The sequence below is a fragment of the Pyxicephalus adspersus genome, chromosome 3 (assembly GCF_032062135.1).
Source record: "Pyxicephalus adspersus chromosome 3, UCB_Pads_2.0, whole genome shotgun sequence".
Classification (NCBI taxonomy): Eukaryota; Metazoa; Chordata; class Amphibia; order Anura; family Pyxicephalidae; genus Pyxicephalus; species Pyxicephalus adspersus.
Window position 1 is genome coordinate 137,680,334 of NC_092860.1, and position 20,159 is coordinate 137,700,492.

Genomic DNA, 20,159 nt, shown 5'->3' on the forward strand with positions numbered 1-20,159 from the left:
GTGTGATAGGTTTATAGTTAACTAATAAAATGGAATTACAGTTGCATTGTTGAAAGAATCGTTCAGGCAGTTCCCTGGTTGTCTTTTTACCTAGAGCTGTTCTTTAATATTTTTTCATACAATATGTCCTCTGTCTAGCTATCCATGTTTATGATTTGTAGCTTAGATCCTGATAACATATATTATCACTGGATTCGTCTGTTTTAAGATTCATGTCTCTCCGCTGCATTGGAGGCCATACCATCACTCACAGAAGAGCAATAAAAGTGCCACCAACAAGCTGCAAACTGTTCCCAAGGTCACACTTCTCAGGCTCAGAAAACAGAGCTGTGTGATTACTGGTAAATCAGTTACCGAATAAACTGCAACAAGAAATCAATACGAAGCCCAGTGAGATACATTGAGATGTTTACAGCATCTGAAGGGCATGACAAAATTGAGCGATGAGCCTAACTAGCTTGGCCAATACACCAAATCTAAACTTAGGTGACGTTGCTTTTCTGAATACATCCATTTAAGGTCCTGATTTGGAGGGAAAGCCCTGCAACAACAAATAACAAAAAAAAAAGAATACAACTTAAGATGGAACATTGAACACATCCATGCGAAACCATATAGCAAGTTGGATAAAGAGTAATGTCAATGGGCTGCAGATGAACTAGGATGGGCAAGCAGGCTCAAAATCTAAGCACCGCAACTGAGTGCTACCTTCAACGATAAGCTATTGCACTGCTCATGGGATCCAAAATGAAGAAAATATATGAACAATCATTTGCATTAATTTACTTTCATTCCAAAGTGGCCTTTATACTCAAAGATATCCATTCCCAAGATAAATAGTGCAAAAAAGGTATCTTATTTCTTATATTAAATGGATAAAGATGTTCAATTTTCAGAATATGTACTGAACACATTACCTTAAGGCCCATTTCAGACTTGAGGCTGCAAATAGCACAGTAAGCTGCTGGCAGGCACCTAGCAAATTGCTGCTGCTTCCTCAAGAGGAAAAAAAGCAATTGAATGGCCACAGAAACTTCAGGTCACTTCCAGGAACCATGCTGCAACTAACTGTAACCATGTGCACAAAGTGGTTCCCAACCACTCCCTTACAGTTGAATTGAAGCACAGTTGATGTTACGATACTGAAATTGACTGCAAATCTAAAATAGGCCTAAAACATTCCTAAAGTGCTGCTGAAAAAAAAGCTAAAAAAAATCCTGGTCTCAAAGAATCCCTAGAGTCCTTTCCACAGACAGTGCTCAGGCATTGGCCAAGTGGTCTCAACAAAAGGATAACCTTCAGGCACAACTAGCCAACTAAAGATTTTAGGCTGCTTCTTAAAAGTCATCTTCAGTATAAATCTGTGTTAGTTTAGAACACAATAGACCTGATTCATTAAGGATCCATAAGGCTGGAGATGATAGACTAACATGGGTGAACCAGTAAACCTGAAATGGATTTCTTTAAATCATTTGCTGTTAGTTTGCAAATAACTTTAATCCTGGACCAGATCCATTCCCAGTTTAAAGTGAATCTGTAATAAATATTGAAAATTTACCTAAGAAAAGTACAGGATTCAGTATTCTCCCTAGAAACAAATCTGGGTGTGAAGAGCTGTAGGCAGGTGGTGGCCCAATATTGTATCCCAATTTTTTCACTAACCACCCAAAAACTGCACATGGTTACTGAAAATTGCTGGGTGGTGCACCCAGCTAAAATGGTCTGGGGAGAACACTGGGTTTGCTTTAATGTAATAACACATTGGGTAAGGTTGGAGCATTGTTGCAATAAAATTCTATATTTCAGTTGCAGAATCTCTATACCATTGTTATCAATGTTGCAATATGATGGGTTGCAAATACTGCATTCTCTCCCCCTTCTTTACAGAAACGGTTCTAATAAGAAGACGACAAACTAACTTCAACTCCTATTTCATACGCACTTCATACGCAATTAGCCAGCAGGCTTCCAAAGTCTCCGCTGATAAGAATGTTAGAAATAATTATTAGTGACTGAAAACCCTTAGTGACTGTGTAGGTTCTACATCACTGTCATTAGCTCACTGTGATGGAATTTGTTGTAATTAAGCCCTGCCAGTTAACAAGCGGTTACCTCTTTATAAGGATAGTGGCTGCAGAAATACTAAAGGATCTTTGCCTACAGCAACTTATTTTCTCTATATTTGTACAGTGCAGCAACAGATAGCAAAGGAGTGCTAAACTTAGCCACTGAGGGATCCATCTTATATATTATCTATACATTTTTATACTGAACCGTGTTGCATTGTGTGCACATTTTTTTTTTTCTGTCCAGTCCCCAGATTTACATTGCCCTTCTCCATAGCCAAATAATGCTTGGAAAGAAATGGGACCCGTATCTTCACCTTTATTTTATTATTATTTTTATTATTATTATTATTATTATTAAACAGGATTTATATAGCGCCAACATATTACGCAGCGCTGTACATTAAATAGGGACTGCAAATGACAGACTAATACAGTCAGTGAAGCAGGAGGAGAGGACCCTGCCCCCAAGAGCTTACAATCTAGTAGGTGGGGGAGTTTCACACACAATAGGATGGGCGATATGTAGTGGTGGGAAGTAGTGGTGGTTTAGCTGACAGAAGGAGACAGGTAGGCAAGTTTGAAAAAATGAGTTTTGAGTGCTCTTTTAAATGAGCAGAAAGTAGGAGCAAGCCGAATAGGACGAGGAAGACCATTTCAGAGAGTTGGAGCAGCTCTAGAGAAGTCTTGTAACCGTGCGTGTGATGAGGTTATGAGTGAGGAAGTCATTAGTAGGTCATTGGAGGAGCGGAGAGAGCGGCTGGGGGAGTATTTTTTAACCATGTCAGAAATGTAAGTGGGACAATAACTGTGTAGGGATTTTACAGGTCTTGTTCCCTTGCTTACCCTATGACTTGACAGTTAAAGGAAAAACAACACACAGATGGGATCATCTTTCAGTCATTCTGCTACCGCATGGCTGAAACATCAGTGTGGGATTGGGTGATGTCACAAGAAGAAGGAAGAAGATGGCAGCGCCCGCTGTCCAGCCCTCAAAGGGAAGAAGGAATACAGGGAAACTCGGAACCAACTGGACCAGGATCGTGGAGAAATCAATGGCTTTCCACCTGTAAAGGTGTTTTTCTTTATGACATTTCTACTTTAAAAACTGCTTGGTTGGTACTTGTAAACTGTTTCTTATCCAGAACAATATAAACGGTTCAGCAGAAGACTTGGGATGCAACATGGAGCATCTTAATAAAGAGACAAATTTGCTGCTGCAAACACATCGCTGGTAAATGAATGCCATAATCAAGTTTTCAACAAAGGCTCATTTGTTACAATGAGAATCAGTGGTCTTGGTGATGCTTTCGGTCTTAAAATAGCCTTAAGGAAGTATTTTTGAATACAGAGCTGCAAAACCTAAATTTTTATCTGCATGGAGATCAGATTATGGTAAATACTGCAATATTATCTTAAAATATGCTTTGTTGCCTAAGCAATGACAGCAGAAAAGGACAATGTAGGATACGTGTTGATGAAGGAACTTGCTGGAAAGCAGAGACCAGACATACAGGAACCACTGACACACATGAAATACAGCATGGAAGAATTCTTTCTATAATGGGAAACAAGAGAACAAGGGATGGAGCTGTAAAGAGGCAGGGTGGTCTACCCAGGGGGAAGATGAGGAAGTAATTCCATCTCACCAGACGCAGAACGTGGCAGAACGTCCCATTGAAATCATTCAGAACAAGCTGCGAATACACACAGTCACCTTCACTTTTAACGAGACTTTAAAGGTGAAAAGTTTACCATGGAAGAGGAAATCTACTTGAATGGAAATATATTTCATCCATGGAAAATAGAATCTTTCCTACAGTTAGGGAACTAGGCCAGTCTGTACTAGCAACTTCACTGCGGGGGCTAATAGTAAGATGAAAAGCAAATGTACATGTGAAACCCATACAAACTCAAACTGAATCAATTCATGAACAACCCCTAGTCTTAAGAGGAACCTTAGGTTACTGGAAAAACAAGCAAGTATTTAAATACCTAATTTTTCTGTCCTATTACCTGCTAAATTTTAGGTTAGTGACAGAGCTTCTTCAACTACAACAGTATTTTGGGGACCTGTTGAATAAACTTCATCTGCTTAGCTGCCTTTTAATTGTTTGGTCTATATTACTATATTAAAATATTACAGACACTTTCCATGAGGGAAACAAGTGGTTAGTGCCTATATTAGGGTGACCATACACATCTAATTGTCATGTGAAATAAATGTTTCAATATTCAGAACAAGTTGTTCTATTGAATTTACTACTATTATGATCATTATCAAATTACTAAAGTAGTAGATCAGCCTTTTTCAAGCCCCTGAAAAAGCTTTCAGGTCTTGGGTTACGTACACACATGCAAGCCCTGGGCTGATTATCGGACAAGAATCTGACATATGCACAGTGCTCTTCATCTGAAAGACCGTCTTGGCGGATTCACGAACGACGAACGATAGTAATACAAGTGAAGGGGGAAAGAGCGCAGCATGGTGCTGCTCCGTCATTCTCCCCTCTCCATACAGCAGAGCGGTGCTGTATGTACAACACTCGTTCATGCATTGTGCAGTCGAGTAAAAGGATCATGAAAGATCCTTTCCAATGACAATTATTGCATGTGTGTACCCAGCCTTAGGGAACCCCTACTACAATTACTATAGCCACAGCTCACAGTATACTAGTGAGGTGGTCAGTAGGAAGAATGTCTCCTACTACAATATATTGCTGGCCATGAGGAAGAATCTCATTCTTATAGATAGCCAAAAATATTATTGTATAAGTTAAACTGACTTGAGAGGCACAAATTTCTTATGGCTCAGGGAACCCCCTAGTAACCTCTGAAGGAACTCTAGTTGAGAAACACTAGCAGTCAATCAGATAGAAAACTTAAATGTTTTTCAAGCCATGTGTATCAGGCATGGAACAATCAGTTGATTCTAGAACTATTTGTTTTTAGTTTTTGTTTACTTTTTTCCAAAATAAACTTTGGATTTACCATTTGGGTTGGACTGTATGATCGTTTAAAACATCTGTCTGATTACAACAATCAAATCAAGCAGTTAATTACATGAAAAACCGCCATTTGTATGGCCAGTATAACAGTTATAGGAGCTATTAGTTTTATTCATGCAACAAGTTTGAAGTCCTTAAAGAGGAACTAAACTGAAAACTGCAAAAAAAAAAAATACACTTACCTTCAATCCGGCAGGGCAGTCCAATCCATCCGGGGGTTTCCTGCATTGGGTCATGTGTTGTCCCTGAGCCGGTGCACTGCCATCCTTGTCTCTTCTTCTAGGTTCTCCATCCTACGTCACCTGACCCAGGCACAAGATCGGGTGACGTAGGATGGGAAAAAAAACTTGCCGATCTCACTGCTCATGCGTGACGTAGGTATCCCGGGAGGCTTTGCGCTCCCTAGGCGATCGAGAATTAGTTGTCTACCCATTTATGTAATGTAAGAGTTTAGGTACGCTTTAGAATTAAGGGGTCTCTTTATTATTCAAAGACTGAGCCAAATTTTACATATTTTCTAACACTGGATTCAAATAAAAAAAATGTAGGGATCATATGTTGATTCACACATTTTTAAATTGAATCCAATATTATAATAAACAGCAAAGAATCAAAACTAAATTTCCCAAATGAGTCCCATCAATATCAGAGCTGGGTGTTTTGAAACCAGGGTAACCAACCAAATAAACTGACATATTATTAGATATATTTAAGAGAAAATAATCCATACCGGGCTCCTTCCCATTGACAACTGCAGTTCCATTCTCTACATTACATTCCCCGTCAGAGCTGGGTCTCTCTAAAGACAATTTCTGGAATGGAACAATATTTATAACATTTTAAAAAATACAGTATATTCATAGCAATTCATTAGAACATGTAGAATGTCTTGGGTATTGTTAATGAAGCATAACAAACCATTTCTCCAATCTGCCCAGGTAAGTACAACCACTCAGACATACAACTGTTGCATTTTTGTTTAACCTGCTTGTAGATTAATCCAGACTGCTCTAAAACTTTTTTTTTTTTAAAAAGTTTATTTATACCAGAAGTGGTGGGATGCATAGTGTGGTACACCTAGACATTCCTGTGCTATAACCCATGAAAAACAATATAAATACCTTTCCAATGGGCAGTGGTGATGTAAATAGCATGACAATAGCATGGAATGGACACACATTGAACTTCTTGTTAACATGTGCTAAATTAAACCATTCTGGTTTGAATGGCCCCATGCCATTTTTAGTTCAGTTACATTTATTGAAATTCATCTCCTAACTATGAAAGTTAGGATCTCTTAAGACACAAATTGCCTGTTAACAATCTTCTTTAAATTCTGCCTCTTCCATGCATGTTAAAAGTGATTTCCATTAATTTAATGAAGAGTTGGGACTGGTACAAGCCAACGACAAGCTTTCCAATAAAATGAAAGAAGGTTACAGGATGCAGGGCCTGACAGTGAGTATTTAGGAAAAGTCAGTGCTTTGCCATGCAGGCTGCGCAGGCAGGACTATTGGGTCAGGTATGTTTTTGACTTGTTAGGGTGATGGGGTAGGGTATTAGATCCCACTGTGTAATAGCAGAAACAATATTCTTTGCAGTGAAGTTCTTTCCACACTGCAAAGGTTAAAAGCGCCTTTGTTTATAAGATAAACTCCTCATGTTCCTGGTAGCTGGCACTCTCCAATGCTCCTGGGAAATGTGCAGTTCCTTAGCATTCGCAAAAACAATACTAAGGCTGTCATTGTGGCTTCTCTTTCTAAACAAACTACCTACCACATTGACCCATTGGTTTTGAGATTTTGAATCACTAACCTGGTACAAGCATGTATCTATTGAGGTCAGCAATGTCAGCCAAATTATTTCTCTAGGTAAAGATTTTGCTAATACCTAATTCACAATAGTGGTTTTACCACTGTGAGCTTATCTGCCACACAACCGCTGATGTGTAAAATAAGCTTATGTATGTGTATAAGTGTATAAAAGTTTATGTCCAGCCTATGTACAGTTGTGGATACACTGTGCAAAGAACTTTTCAAGTTCTACGACTATCCAGGGCTTCTACAGAGAGATTTATCTTCCCTTAGTGTCCTGGTTCCGCAATGATATCCAAACTAACAATTAGTTTTGACACAACATACACTTTAGGAAATAAACACATTCTTAAATGGACTCCTGGCAATTGTACTGCTATCAGGGGCTCTATTACAGAGATATAACCTCCTGCTTCCTGTGCTGTTGAAAATGTTTCATGAGACAGAAAAGAGGAAAAAACTTGGATGGATAGGTGCAAAACCATGATGGGGATCTAACCTTTCCTCATTCTATCCAGAAAGAAGGAACAACATGCTACTAAAACTGATATAATGTCTTTAAGAGTGAACAGTACTGCTTTACAACAGTACTGCTTTATATAGGTGTAGAAATATGCTCTATACCTTTTCCAGTTCTGTCTTTGGCACGGGAGAGCTTGAAGAATGCCCATCGGACTCCACAGGTCCACCATAGCTGCTGCACACTTCTTTTATAACCTGAAAAAAAACAAAAGTGTCGGACAAACATTAGAACCAATACAAGAGCACAGAGATTTAGATTTAACACAACCTATAACCAAAGCTAAAATGTCAATGGAGCTCCTTAATACAGGTTAAGGTGAAATAAAATTCTGATCTTCAGGAACAGCAACTACATCCGAAATACAAGAGGTGTGTTACATACATCTTGGTGTGCTCTGTATTTCTTCCAGATTCCTAGATGGTAAGCTCTTTGGGGCATGGTCCTCCTGTATCACTGTCTGCCCTTTTTAATGTACAGCGCTGCGTAATATGTTGGCACTATATAAATCCTGTATAATTATAATGTGTGAAGTATTCCAGTGTAAAGCTTTGTGCAGAGGTTTCACGTAATGTAATGTTAGATCATTCACTGCTGCTCCCAGTCCTTGTGAAGGGTAATTGGCATTATATTCACCCCTTGGCCTGCTGTGTCTCCCCATAAAAGAGGAACCATTACTAATTTGTAAGGCTTAAGGTAGAGTTCAGCTTTAAGCATTGTACTTAATTTTTGCCAGTGAACACAAAAGTGATGGTTTTATTTCTTGCTGCTGGTGGCTTTAACTTTATTAGAATCTGCTGACATCTAACAAAGGCTTGCAGTCTTTTTGTTCACATGACCAATCTAAACAAAAACACAAGATACCACAAAAAGCAACATTAATTGGTTTCCATCACACAGGGCGCAGTAATTAGGGGGGAAATGCCCTAAATCAACAAACACACATTGACACAACCTCTTACACAGATCATCATGATCTAATTAGTCCAGCCACAATAGTTTGGAAAAACTTTGGGAGAACTGTGCTGAATGTATATCTTGGCAGATAACAGGATAAAGTGTGGCCAGCAGATGCAGCTTATGGTGAGGGCTACAGGTGTCTAAACATTATCTAGCTGGCTTAGTAATAAGAACATGCCACATGTCATGAAGTCAACATTTTGCTATGAACCCAATACAGATTAAGAGGTTACCAAAGTACACGTTATAGGGGGCACAGCAGAAAGCCACAAGGTAAATTCCAAATTGGAGTCCTCTTAAATTTATCACAGTAACAATAAAGGTATTATTTTGAAACAAAGGGGTACAGTTTTTCTTTTTTTTTATTGCATCAAACATGCCTACTCCTGCAGAACCTGATCCTACTTACTCACACCTGAAAAGTAGAAGCTGGAAGTCCTAGATGGAAATATATTGCTCCACAGGGAGGAAACAGCACACCTAATGCCTAGCAGATTAGCACATTAGTAAAATAATTTACAAAATCCTAGTGAATTTACCAATCCCATTGTCCCTCCTTTGTGTTTGATGTATTGAATTGACTTAATATTACAGTTTTAATTATTATTATGAATATACAGTAATACAGGGATTCCTGCTCATGCTGTGGATGCTTGAATGTAGAATTTTGTGCATAATTTGCTGATTTAAAAACTTTAACGAGTAATCTTTCTAGAGGTCTTTTCATTAGATAAAACCAAGGAAAAACTAAAGAAGAAACAGAGGGATTTTGTAACAAAAGATGGATTGTCTCCCCAATGCTTTGCATTGCTGACCTTCTTAAAAAATTAGTTGTCTAACTCTGTCTGGTTCCAATACTTTTTGAGTCACTGACCTATAACAAATATGCAACAAGAAAAGTCTGCAGAACATCAGAAGTGCCGGTCTACATACTTATAGGTGAGTGATGTAGGATGTATGATGTGGTCCAAAAAAACAGATAAACAAAGCAACCAGCCAACTAACTTTTTTCAGCAATTGCAGTCTATATATTGGTTACAGCATAGATAAAACAGGCCGTGCCGCATATCAGTAGAAAGAGAAATGAAAATACATTCACACGTTCCTTCCTGTTTAGGCAGAAAGAAACTTTTCCAGATAATTTACAGAAGATAATGTACTGCATATTTCTGTGCTGGAAACAAGAGGTCCACTTAGGATCATTTCGTTTTCCCATAGTAGGTCTCATAGATGCAGCCATAAATAAGATCCTGTGGGTTTTAAAGAGAATTATTTATATGAGCAACATAAGTATTTCTTAAATTGTCTTTTTTAATCAGATTAAACATTCATGAGTTTTTGGCTTGGGTACTGCTGATGTTTGTCTTGCTGACTAAGCGCTCAACTGTGAACACAGCCAGTTCCCCTCTACCCCACAGACAGCTTCAATCTCAGCTCAGCTAGCAACACAAAGCCCATTCTGTGTTAAATGCACAATGGCTCTGATTAAATATATGTGATTAGAAGGAGAGCTGGCAAAGGCACAATATGTTCTATGCACTGTGGAGAGACAGCGCGAGTCCTTAATGTTCCAAGGAGACAAAAGTGTATCCTCTGAATTCTGACCAAGAGACTTAAAAATGGTTAAAGAAGTAGTAAATCACAACCATGGAGCAGAACTACTAATCACAGACTTTTGTACAGAGAAGGGCTTTGCAGCAAATCTAATGTTTTGGATTGTGGGAACAAAAAATGTTGGCTTGGATAATGTATGTAATAAAACACAGAGTAAAATGCAAGCTATGACTTCTGTTTAAAAGAACAATGTGTAGAAAGTATGGAGAACTTCCAGAAATAGGATGGCCAATGGGCTACAAAAACACTCCATGGGTTTTCAAAATTGTTCGCTTGAACATGGCGGCTACAGAGGAATGCCAAAATGTAAATGAGTTTGCTCACTTTTTCCTAACATTAATCATACTTCTATTCCCGCAGATCAAACTATGATCAATGTTCTCTAGCTGACCTTCAATAATTTCATACTTTGGTTGGAGACAACAAACGCTGGCAACAAACACTTGCCAAAAGCTACTCCCAATTTAGCCTTTGTGGCTATTTTGACCAAGTTTTTATTTTACATACATTCAATTAACTATGTACTGCCGTCTTCTACAGAACTTCCAAAGCAAATGCAAATACAGCAACAATGGGTTTGGTTGACTTAACGGAATGTGAGCTGTAATGTGGCATGATCGTTCTTTGATCTCATGGTTTACCATTACAGCCATCAACAGATCTACAATGTGAGTAGCAGTCAAAAGATGTTTTGATTCACAACATCCCCACTACATGACACCGGGACCTGATCCACAAATTTTAATTTCAGAACCCAAGAGAAGGTATTGCTGACTGCAGATTTGTAGAGGCTGAGTTTACATGAAATAGAGGTGAAGCCAAGACTGACCAGGGCTGGTAGGTTTATAACCCTGGGATTAGACTAGTCCTAAGAGGACTGAAACCCATAAATTATAAAAGGCAACAGCACTAGTTATCCAACTTTTATGTATTTTCCCTACTGAAGAACCTTTCTCCTGTTCCAATAGATTTTAATGAAACACTGTAAACACCCAAAGAATATAGTGAGCTTGATTCAGGATAGAAATTGACCAGACCAACAATGGGAAGGTTGGTAAATGAAGCTTTGGTGGGGAAAGAAATGAAAACCAAATCCACCTACTGTACTCATGGCATGAATGCTGCTGACGAAGCACTATAAGGAGCTGTTATACACCATGCCACCCTGCAATCTGGAGAGCACTGGCGGCCAGAAGTATGAAACAGAAAGACAGGGAAAAGAGGCATTATTTAACTCAACCCAGGTTCTGTGGAACACTAGGGTTCCTCTAGAGGTTGAGGGGTTTCTTAAGCAATGTGCAATTTGTGGCTCTCAGGTCAGTTTACTAAACACCAAGGTTTTTTTGTTATCTTAGAGGGTGACATTCTTCACGATGGCTAGCACTTTAGAAGGCATTCTTCCCATTAACCACCACACTAATATACTGAGAGTAATTATAGTAGAACCTGAAAGGTATTTCAAGGGTTCCCCCCATGTTAAAAAAGTTGAGAAACACTGATTTAACATATATTAATGGATTTATAGTTACAGGAGGCACTGCTGAACATTAGGAACAGCCAGTTTCAAAAATCACCAACTGAAATAATACCATTAATTGCTTTAGTATTAATAAGGTAAAACAAATTACACCTCAAGGTACACTTAACTAAGCTGTTTTTCTAAAATACTACTCCTAGCCATTGCATCATTGGTTTTCTTACATAGAATACATGGTGATGGTTAGAAATTATGAAAATGGCAAACAGAGCCACACAAAGCAATGGTAAAACTAAATGGCCTCAGATTCACACATTTTACTGGGAGTTGTAGTGACATAAAAATGTCGAGGAAGACATGCTTTTCCTTTGTCTGGTTTATTTAAACCGCATACAACACAAAGTCTTTCCTCTTTATAAAGGAATCCAATTACTCAGCATCCTGGAACTTTTATTTTTACCTCTTGCATGACATTTGAACTCACTGTGGACTTTTTTGGCTTCCAACCCTGATTAAGTTATTTTGGCAAGCTCTCTGTGTAATGCAAGCTGCAGACAAAACACTGGGAAGTGAACTGGCAAGTGCACAAAGTAGCACATAGGAATGTATGCTCTCAATCAAGCACTCCCCCCGGTCACACCTCCTGCATTATCTAGGTCTGGTCTCCATGTAAAATGCATGTTTATATGAAAGAACATTTTCAGCCTAAAACTGCTGTGATCAACAGATCTTACAAGGAACAATGAACACTATTCAGAAATTGTTATCTTTACATATAAAGTATAGATAAAAATGTGTTTTACATCAGAAGAGGTATGAAAATAATTCATTTAATGACGGCCATATGGCCAAATATTTGTCGGCAACTCAGCATCAGACCTGCTGTATATGGGCTTGTTGGACTCCCAGTTTCAAAAAAATGTGCATTACTATGGAATTAGGCCCCTCCTAAAGAGAGCTTTCACTAGATTTTAGAATGTGAGGATGGCCCAGTATGGGAAAAGGCACAGGCCATTTGAGTTGTTCTGCACCAAACTCCTCAAACTTTGTGTTATGGAAGTACATAATATTCTAAATTGTCTTTGTATGCTCTAGTATTCACAGCATTGTTCACGGAAGACCCCTGAGTTCAATTATTCGGAAGGGTATCCAAAACCTCTAGGCCACATAGTAGTGATGTGATGGCAAACTGTTCACTAACTGTTGGCAAAATGGTGGATCTACACTAAAAATCCTACTGCCACCCAACTTTGGGAACAAAATTATGTTTTTATACTCACTGTATTTCCCATAATAATATTTATGTTAAACGTTCCTTAAAACAAAGGTGGGAAGTAGGTAAAAGGAGCATTGGTAAGCTGCTTTAAGTGGAAACTTAAAAAAATTTAAACGAGTTTCACTGGGTAATAATTAAAGCAAGGGGCACTTTGATTACAAAATGTTTGCATTTACCAATCACTACTGAAGCATGTCCCGCCAGACTGGAGCAATCTCATGCAATGTGCCCATTAAAAACTTCATTCCCAAAAAGGAACTAAACTCGGTGAATGGTGAGCTTCTACCATATTCAGGAATGCACAGAATACTTGAAGATTATGGCACATCCTTACCTGCATGCATCCCCCTGCAGTGATGGTCATTGCCGTATCAGAGGAAAGTGCCACCAGCTATATGGTGGACTTCTGGGAAGATGGCGATCCTTTTCGGCCATTGGAAAACCACTAATAATGTAACTCCAGCATGTGCCATACAGCGTACAGCTAAAACAGAAGCCACCAGGGGCCAGGACTTAATTTTGTGATAAAATACATTGCATTTCTCTTTTGTCAATTAGTTTTACCTTCTGGTGACTTCGTTTTTTGAGTCTGGTTTAGGTGATGATAATTTACTATAAACAGTAAAATCAGACTATCACTAAGGCATGGTATTTTTATTTACTTTTTAAAATATAATACAGTACATCTAATGTCACCCCTGAAGATTTCTGCTCTCAAACAATCCGAGTAGGCTTATTAACCCCTATTTACTCTGGTCTTCTACATAGAAATACTCTCACTTAGGTCCCTCCACATAGAGTTCCTTATATCAAGTGCTGTCTTTGACTTTTCCATAGCTTTTATGGCTACCAGACCCCAAGTGAAACATTTGGATTCCTCAATCAGGCTATTTTGTTCATACAACACTCCCTACAAAACTAACGACAAAGGCACACCTGAACACCACATGTGTATACTGGTTCTCCCCATCCGCTGAGGAAGCCTAACTGGCAAAAGGCATCGGGTCTCGAGATCCAGCTTTATTTTAATTTTTCCTGGGATCTTTACTTTGTAACATTATGTGGTCGACCTCTGTCTAGCATTTTGTCCTACATATTCCAAGTATCAAAGTGGCTAACTTAGGACCTAGGTAATAAACCCATGTGATCGGCTGATTGTATTGAATATACTTGTTAACTTTTCACAATTCTATACAAATATATTCTTTTCTCTTGTTATTTGATGTTCTAAGATTTGGGGGTTTGGCTACTTACTACTTTGAATGAGGCTATGGATTACCCACCCCTGTGGATTTTTTTATACCTAATTTTCCCATATGTTGATGATATCCAACATCATAAGGTTGAATGGAGACTGTTCAATTGGTTGAATGGATACTAACGGAAAAAGCAAAAACCTCAGCAGTAAAGAATTGTTGATGCTTGTCCGCATGTAAATAAAGTTGGAGAACCAAAAACAAGGAAGTTATTCACGTTCATTCAAGTTAAGAGTATTCACTTAAAAAATACTTGGCATGTGAAAATGCCATCCAACTAAAGCCAGCTCTTCTTTTGGAGGAGATTATCAGCTCAATGTTGTATAAAGAAAAGGACAAAGTTAATATATGAGCTCAGAAAATCCTCTAATATGGAGGGTCATAACCCTTTCCTTGGTCAAAAACCTGAGTTTATTACTGCAAGATAGGCTTTACTTTAAATGACAGTGATTTCACCAGAACATTTCCTCACAAGCAGCCCCGGGGCCATTCATGTGGTTTACTGTCTAGACTTTAGTTTACCTCAACTGTAGCCTTTGCTTTGTTACTTAACATGGCTTTTGGCCCTTTGTATATCATCGATTGTGCTTTTATTATGTGTAATTACTGCCTTTTCCCTCGAAGGAGGAGCACACTGACCACAAACACTGTTTGGAGAGAGCTTCATTAGAGCTGTTTTTAGAAATAAACACTAACCGTCCATTAATTAAAGCAGAATTACAGCCTGGCTAACATGCAATAAAAACATTCCAACCTTTTCTTGGTCATTTAATTAATTTACCTGCATATATCCAAAAGTAGCCCAAATTTAAACTTCCCTTGATTCAGTACAAAAGTCTTGATGGCGGATATATCTTTCTCAGGTCTTGCTTGTACAAATAAAAATAAAAAATGTAATGCTTATTATTGGTGTGGCTGTTACCCAGAAGCTTCATCTTTTGTTTATTTTAAAAACAGAAGCCTATCTTCTTATTTTCATACTTCCTAAACAAAGATTTTTATGGAATAACTCCTAGCCTTTTTTTAATAAAAAAAAGTGCAGATTTTAAACTATTAAAATGTCTTCAAAAATTACATTAACAAGTAATATTATTTCAGAGATTGAGTTAAAACCAGTTTTCCACACCATGCATTGCAACAAGCATGCTAAACATTATTTCAATGTGCATGCCAACATATGTGCATGGAATATGCATGGTGATGTGCTGCTTCATGGGTGTAATGCTTGTATTATTTGGTGTATACAGGGTCATTCACAATGAATGCAACACATTTGGGCATGCAATAATGCACACTACAGAAGTAGTCACAATGCGTTCTTCCATTTATTTCAGTATTCTTCAGTATTCAGTATTTTTTCAAGCTGTGTGGGAAGAAGCTGTAGGTGGGTGGCAACCCCTGTATTGTAACCCAGCTTTTCAGTAACCACCCAAAAACAGCCGGGTGATAACTGAAAAGTTCCGGGTGGTGCGCCCAGCTAAAAGGGGCTGGGGAGAACCTAAATACATAAAATAATGTTACTGTATTACAGTTTGGCCCTATCTCGGTCACATTTAATGTGCAGATTGCTCTGCAGATGCGCCAAAATAAGGAATTCATAATAAATAATATATTATTATACAGATTAATATCATTATATAAAAAATAAAGGAGTTTTCAGAATTTGCGGACGAAACCTTGAAAATCAAGCCCTCATTCTTCCGTGACCAGATAGTGCTGTGCTAACCACTAGAAATACAGACTTAATCCTACAATCCAGAATCATTTACAGATGTTTCATATTTGTACTTCATGTCATTGAGTGAATGGCAGCGGGATGTATGATGGTGGTATGAAGCAGAGACCCGGATGTCTGTAAGGTGCAGTCTATTCACACAATAATCTGCTTTGAGTCATCTTTTTCCCCAATCTGGCTTCAGGCAACACAGATTCATAAAAGTCTCATTTATGAGGAATGTGAAGCAGCTATTTATGCTCTTCACAAATCACAGAAATGGAATCGTTCCCAATATGGCTAAGCACTGAATTTTTCAAAAAAGCACAAGTGTTTCCCTGCACACTGCAATGCATTGCATACAGTGGCCAATCGTTGTATTAGCTTGCTTATCCAAAAGAATTGATGTGCAATGCTGCACCTTTAAAAGTGTAGGGCACAGCAACAAAAACGGTTTCACAAAGTTGTGTTACTAACAAAGTTTCTATAAAGAGGTGAAACATTTTTCTCCTGAAGGATCTGACAGCACAGCAAAAAAGTGTGAATGGCAAGCAAAAAAAGTGAAAACTGAGAATACAGTGGATGCCATGAATACATACAGGTCTAATTCACATTATACATGTTCTCCACCCTGTAGAAAAACCTCTGGGCTGTCCAAAGCATTCCTTTCACATCCACCTCCCTTCCTGCTTCCTTCACCTACTCTCACTCTGGACAATGAAAGAAAGCCTTCAGTATAAAATGGAGCTAAAAGAAATCACAGAGAACACGTGATGGCTAAGGTTTCTTGTGCACAGATATTCTACAGGATCCCCCCTAGACCTTCCACTTTTCCCTGCAGAAATGTTATTGAATGATTATTATCACCACTGTCCCTATTTTGTCTAACATCTGACATGTACCATCCAGGACACAATGTTTATAATAAGCAAATGTTCAAGCAGTTCTATCAATAAAATCTTTTGTTTTGCATCCAGTCGTTGCATATCAATGCTTCCCCTAAACCAGCAGTCACCATCTGGTGGTCCGCGGGGCTCTGGCCTCTGAGGTCCGAAAGGTTGGCCACCACTCCCCTAAGCTTAATAGCTGGCATATACTAAAGGAATTAACCACAATGTTCAGGACAAAGAACAGGATTTGCCCTCTTTGCATACAAAATCTTCATTGGTCTGGAGTGTAGTCAGTTTGCAATAAACATCTCGTCCTAAGGAATGCGTTTGGTATTAGAAAAAAAGAAACTTTAAAAAAGTTAGATCTGCATAGCACATTAAGAAAAAATGATTTTTTTTTTTTTATTATTAAAAAGTAAATCTCATTTATAGAGAGATTTTTGCAGCTATATACTGTATTACATTTTTATAGCTCTATTTTACATCTGTGGCTGCTGCAGGCAGAAGCTAGCTCCTTGCCACCTCATCACTAAGAGAGCGGATCAATGTTCATATATCGTAAAACTGTTTCAGTAGTAATCTTTTCCCGCATTTTGATCGCCTAGGACAGCAGAACTTAGAACAGTAACAATCTCACTTGGCACCAGAAAAGGATTTAAATCGTTTTCCTCCTTGTTCTGTAACGTGCTGCAGGTTTATGAAGTAATAGGTTTCATAACAGAGTTTCATCCAAACTGGGCTCATACAGAGATTTTACGCATTAATGTGTTGTAGTTGGAAATGTAACTTGAAAGTATTACTTGAAATAAAGTCCAGCGCGGCAAGCTGGAAAATCAAAAATTGCTTGAGCTCCACTCATAAAAAAACAGGACCTCTAGAATTACTAGCTGGATGAATGAATTGTATTTTGTTTAGGCCGCTTGCATAAAACTGCCTAACAGAAGCACTCACTGCAAATTCCTAATGTTAGGGTGAATGAGAACAGCACTCTGGTGAAGGAAATAAAGCTAAGCTCCATGATGATCCACTTCCATCAGACATTTTTATTCACTCTTTCAAAACGATGGGTCATGTGATGCTTCAATCCAAATTTTCTTTCTTTTATTCCATGACGGGGCCCTATTTAAACTATCTATGTCTCTGCCTATGTGACATAGACATACTTCCTATTGACTGTTCAGCAATGATATCCTTTCAGAATTAAAGAGGACCAACAGCAAAGATGTCAAAGTGAGCCTGACAAGGACAAATCTTGTGGGCACATCTGCAGTGCATGGTTTGCGATCCTCCGCACCTGGATATGGCAAAGATCACGCGATCTAGATGGTGGATTTAGGTAAATATATATTTCTTCACAAGATAAAGAACTTTAAAAACATGAGAAGTGTTAGAAAGCATGAAAGGTAGGTATGAAAGTGATGGTTGGCCTTTAAAGTGCACATGTAATATACATTCAGTTGTGAATGTTTGGTGAACATCACATTTCTTTTTTATTTTTTTATCCCCCAAGCATCTAATATATATATATATATATATATATATATATATATATATATATATATATTAGATGCTTGGGGGATAAAAAAATAAAAAAGAAATGTGCACACATATACACACACACATACACTGTGATCAACCCAGGATTTTTTTTTTTTTTTTAAATTGCAGTTGTTAGTTTTTGTATATCAAAGCACAGCTTGCTCTATGTCTAGGCTCCATAATTTTTTTTTTGCTTTGTTTGTGATTAGCTAACAGTGAGGATTTGATACAGTAACTGACACCACACTGCCTATTAATTTGTTTAGACAAACATCTGTCCTAATTGCATTTATTAAAATAATGTACCTTCTCCGACTTACATATAAATTCAACTTAAGAACAAAGCTACAGTCTCTATCTCGTATGTAATCTGGGGACCTGTGTATGTATATATATATATATCCCTTATAAAGTCCAGCCATTTATTGATCAGACATTTGGACATTGGTAAATTCCTAGATGGAGATAATAATGCCCCAATATAGACATAGTGATATAGCGAAGCTAGATAGGGCCAATTTAACCAGTAGGCTATTTAACTATAGGGAAAAAAAAAATCGCACATCTAAAGGTAATCCAGATATTAGGTGGAATAAACATTATATGAAAATGAAGCCCTGGGAACTGAAGCCATTAGTGCAAAAGAGAAGACTAAAATGCAGCCTACAACAATATCTTCTTCTTTGAATGTTTTTACTTTCATGGTAAGTGAAGCTTGTAATCTGTTTTACAAGTTAAACATTGTTTTATATACAGTACATTCCTGAAGTCTGATGGGTATAAAATATGGTGACAGTATAAGGAGCACAAAGAAATCCTAATATATCAGAGAAAAGCTCTAGGCAGTAATGTGAAAATTACACAAAGCAAATAACCCCCTACTCCAGTCTGACAAGTTCAAACATGAGATGTTCAAATATGTGGGGAAGAGTTGTAAAAGTCTGAAGTTCCAACGTGTAAGAAAAGATTCATTTTCTATGGGTCACTTTGGAAACACGTGGACACCAATGAAAAATGGCAACAAAATAGAGGAAGATACAAGCTGCTGGGATGTTGTAAGCCAGTAATGTTTTTTAGCTAAAATTTTAAATGCTAAAAAATCCAAAGTAAATAAATTAGCTTACAACCTGTTACAATCTGGCTTATATATATAGATACACTCTATATTTATATACAGTGTGTTTATATATTATATTAGGTTTATATTTTCCTCCATTATTATTATTCACTGGTCACCTTAAAGCAGATCTTTTACTAAGAAGTTATAAAAGCTGCCATTGCAGTCTGGTTGGTGTACTGAACCTCAGCCTTTATTACCTTCTGAATCCCTGACCTAGAATTAGCTCAGGTTTTCAAAATGCTTATACATCGGTGGTCATTGGGAAAGGTAATAGGAAAAATGCCCCACTACACTGCTTTGTAATTACAAATATCTGAAAAGATTATAAGAGTTAGTGGTTATTGATTTACAATGCTTACTCCTTAAGGGACCCCAAATCTGGAGGAACCCTAGCATGTAAGAAAAGAGTGTTAGGAACATTTCACATACCCTCAGCCATTGTTCAGCCTGCTCCTCGCTTTGGACGGCAAGAACTAAGGCATCAGTGCCTTGATGGGTAATCTTCAGCTCGTGTTTCTTCTTCTTGCTGTCCTTTGGCACATAGGACACCAAGCACCCATTCAATACTAGTTCCATCTGGGGCTGCTGGTCCTTGGAGGACTTGTAGCACTGTGCAAAACAATGTTACAGCTATTACTATATAAGTAATACTAGTGGGGAAAAAACTTAATAACTAAAGAGAACTGGATGACCTACATACATTAATATAAATCACGTATATAAGAAAAATGATTACAAAACATTAAAACTATAACTGCCACCTCCACTTCCTAAAGGCTCCTCCTTACCCTCCAGATAAATATAGAATAAGTCCAGTCCCAATAAGGTTCATTATAAAGTACATGCATCAGTACATATTTTGCTTACAAATATCTAAATCCCAAACCTAAGCCCATGAATGCACT

General features: G+C 37.9%; 1 protein-coding gene across 6 annotated transcripts in view; it reads right to left on the reverse strand.

The window, feature by feature from the left end:
* Nucleotides 1-20,159, reverse strand: part of AFAP1 (actin filament associated protein 1) — a 100,571-nt gene that overhangs the window by 25,256 nt on the left and 55,156 nt on the right. For all 6 annotated transcript variants that reach the window (XM_072406490.1, XM_072406495.1, XM_072406493.1 and 3 more), the window contains exons 6-8: nt 19,684-19,863; nt 7,513-7,605; nt 5,805-5,886 (exon numbers count right to left, since the gene is read on the reverse strand). In XM_072406490.1, coding sequence (XP_072262591.1) covers nt 5,805-5,886; nt 7,513-7,605; nt 19,684-19,863 — 355 coding nt within the window. The remainder of the gene's footprint in view (nt 1-5,804; nt 5,887-7,512; nt 7,606-19,683; nt 19,864-20,159) is intronic.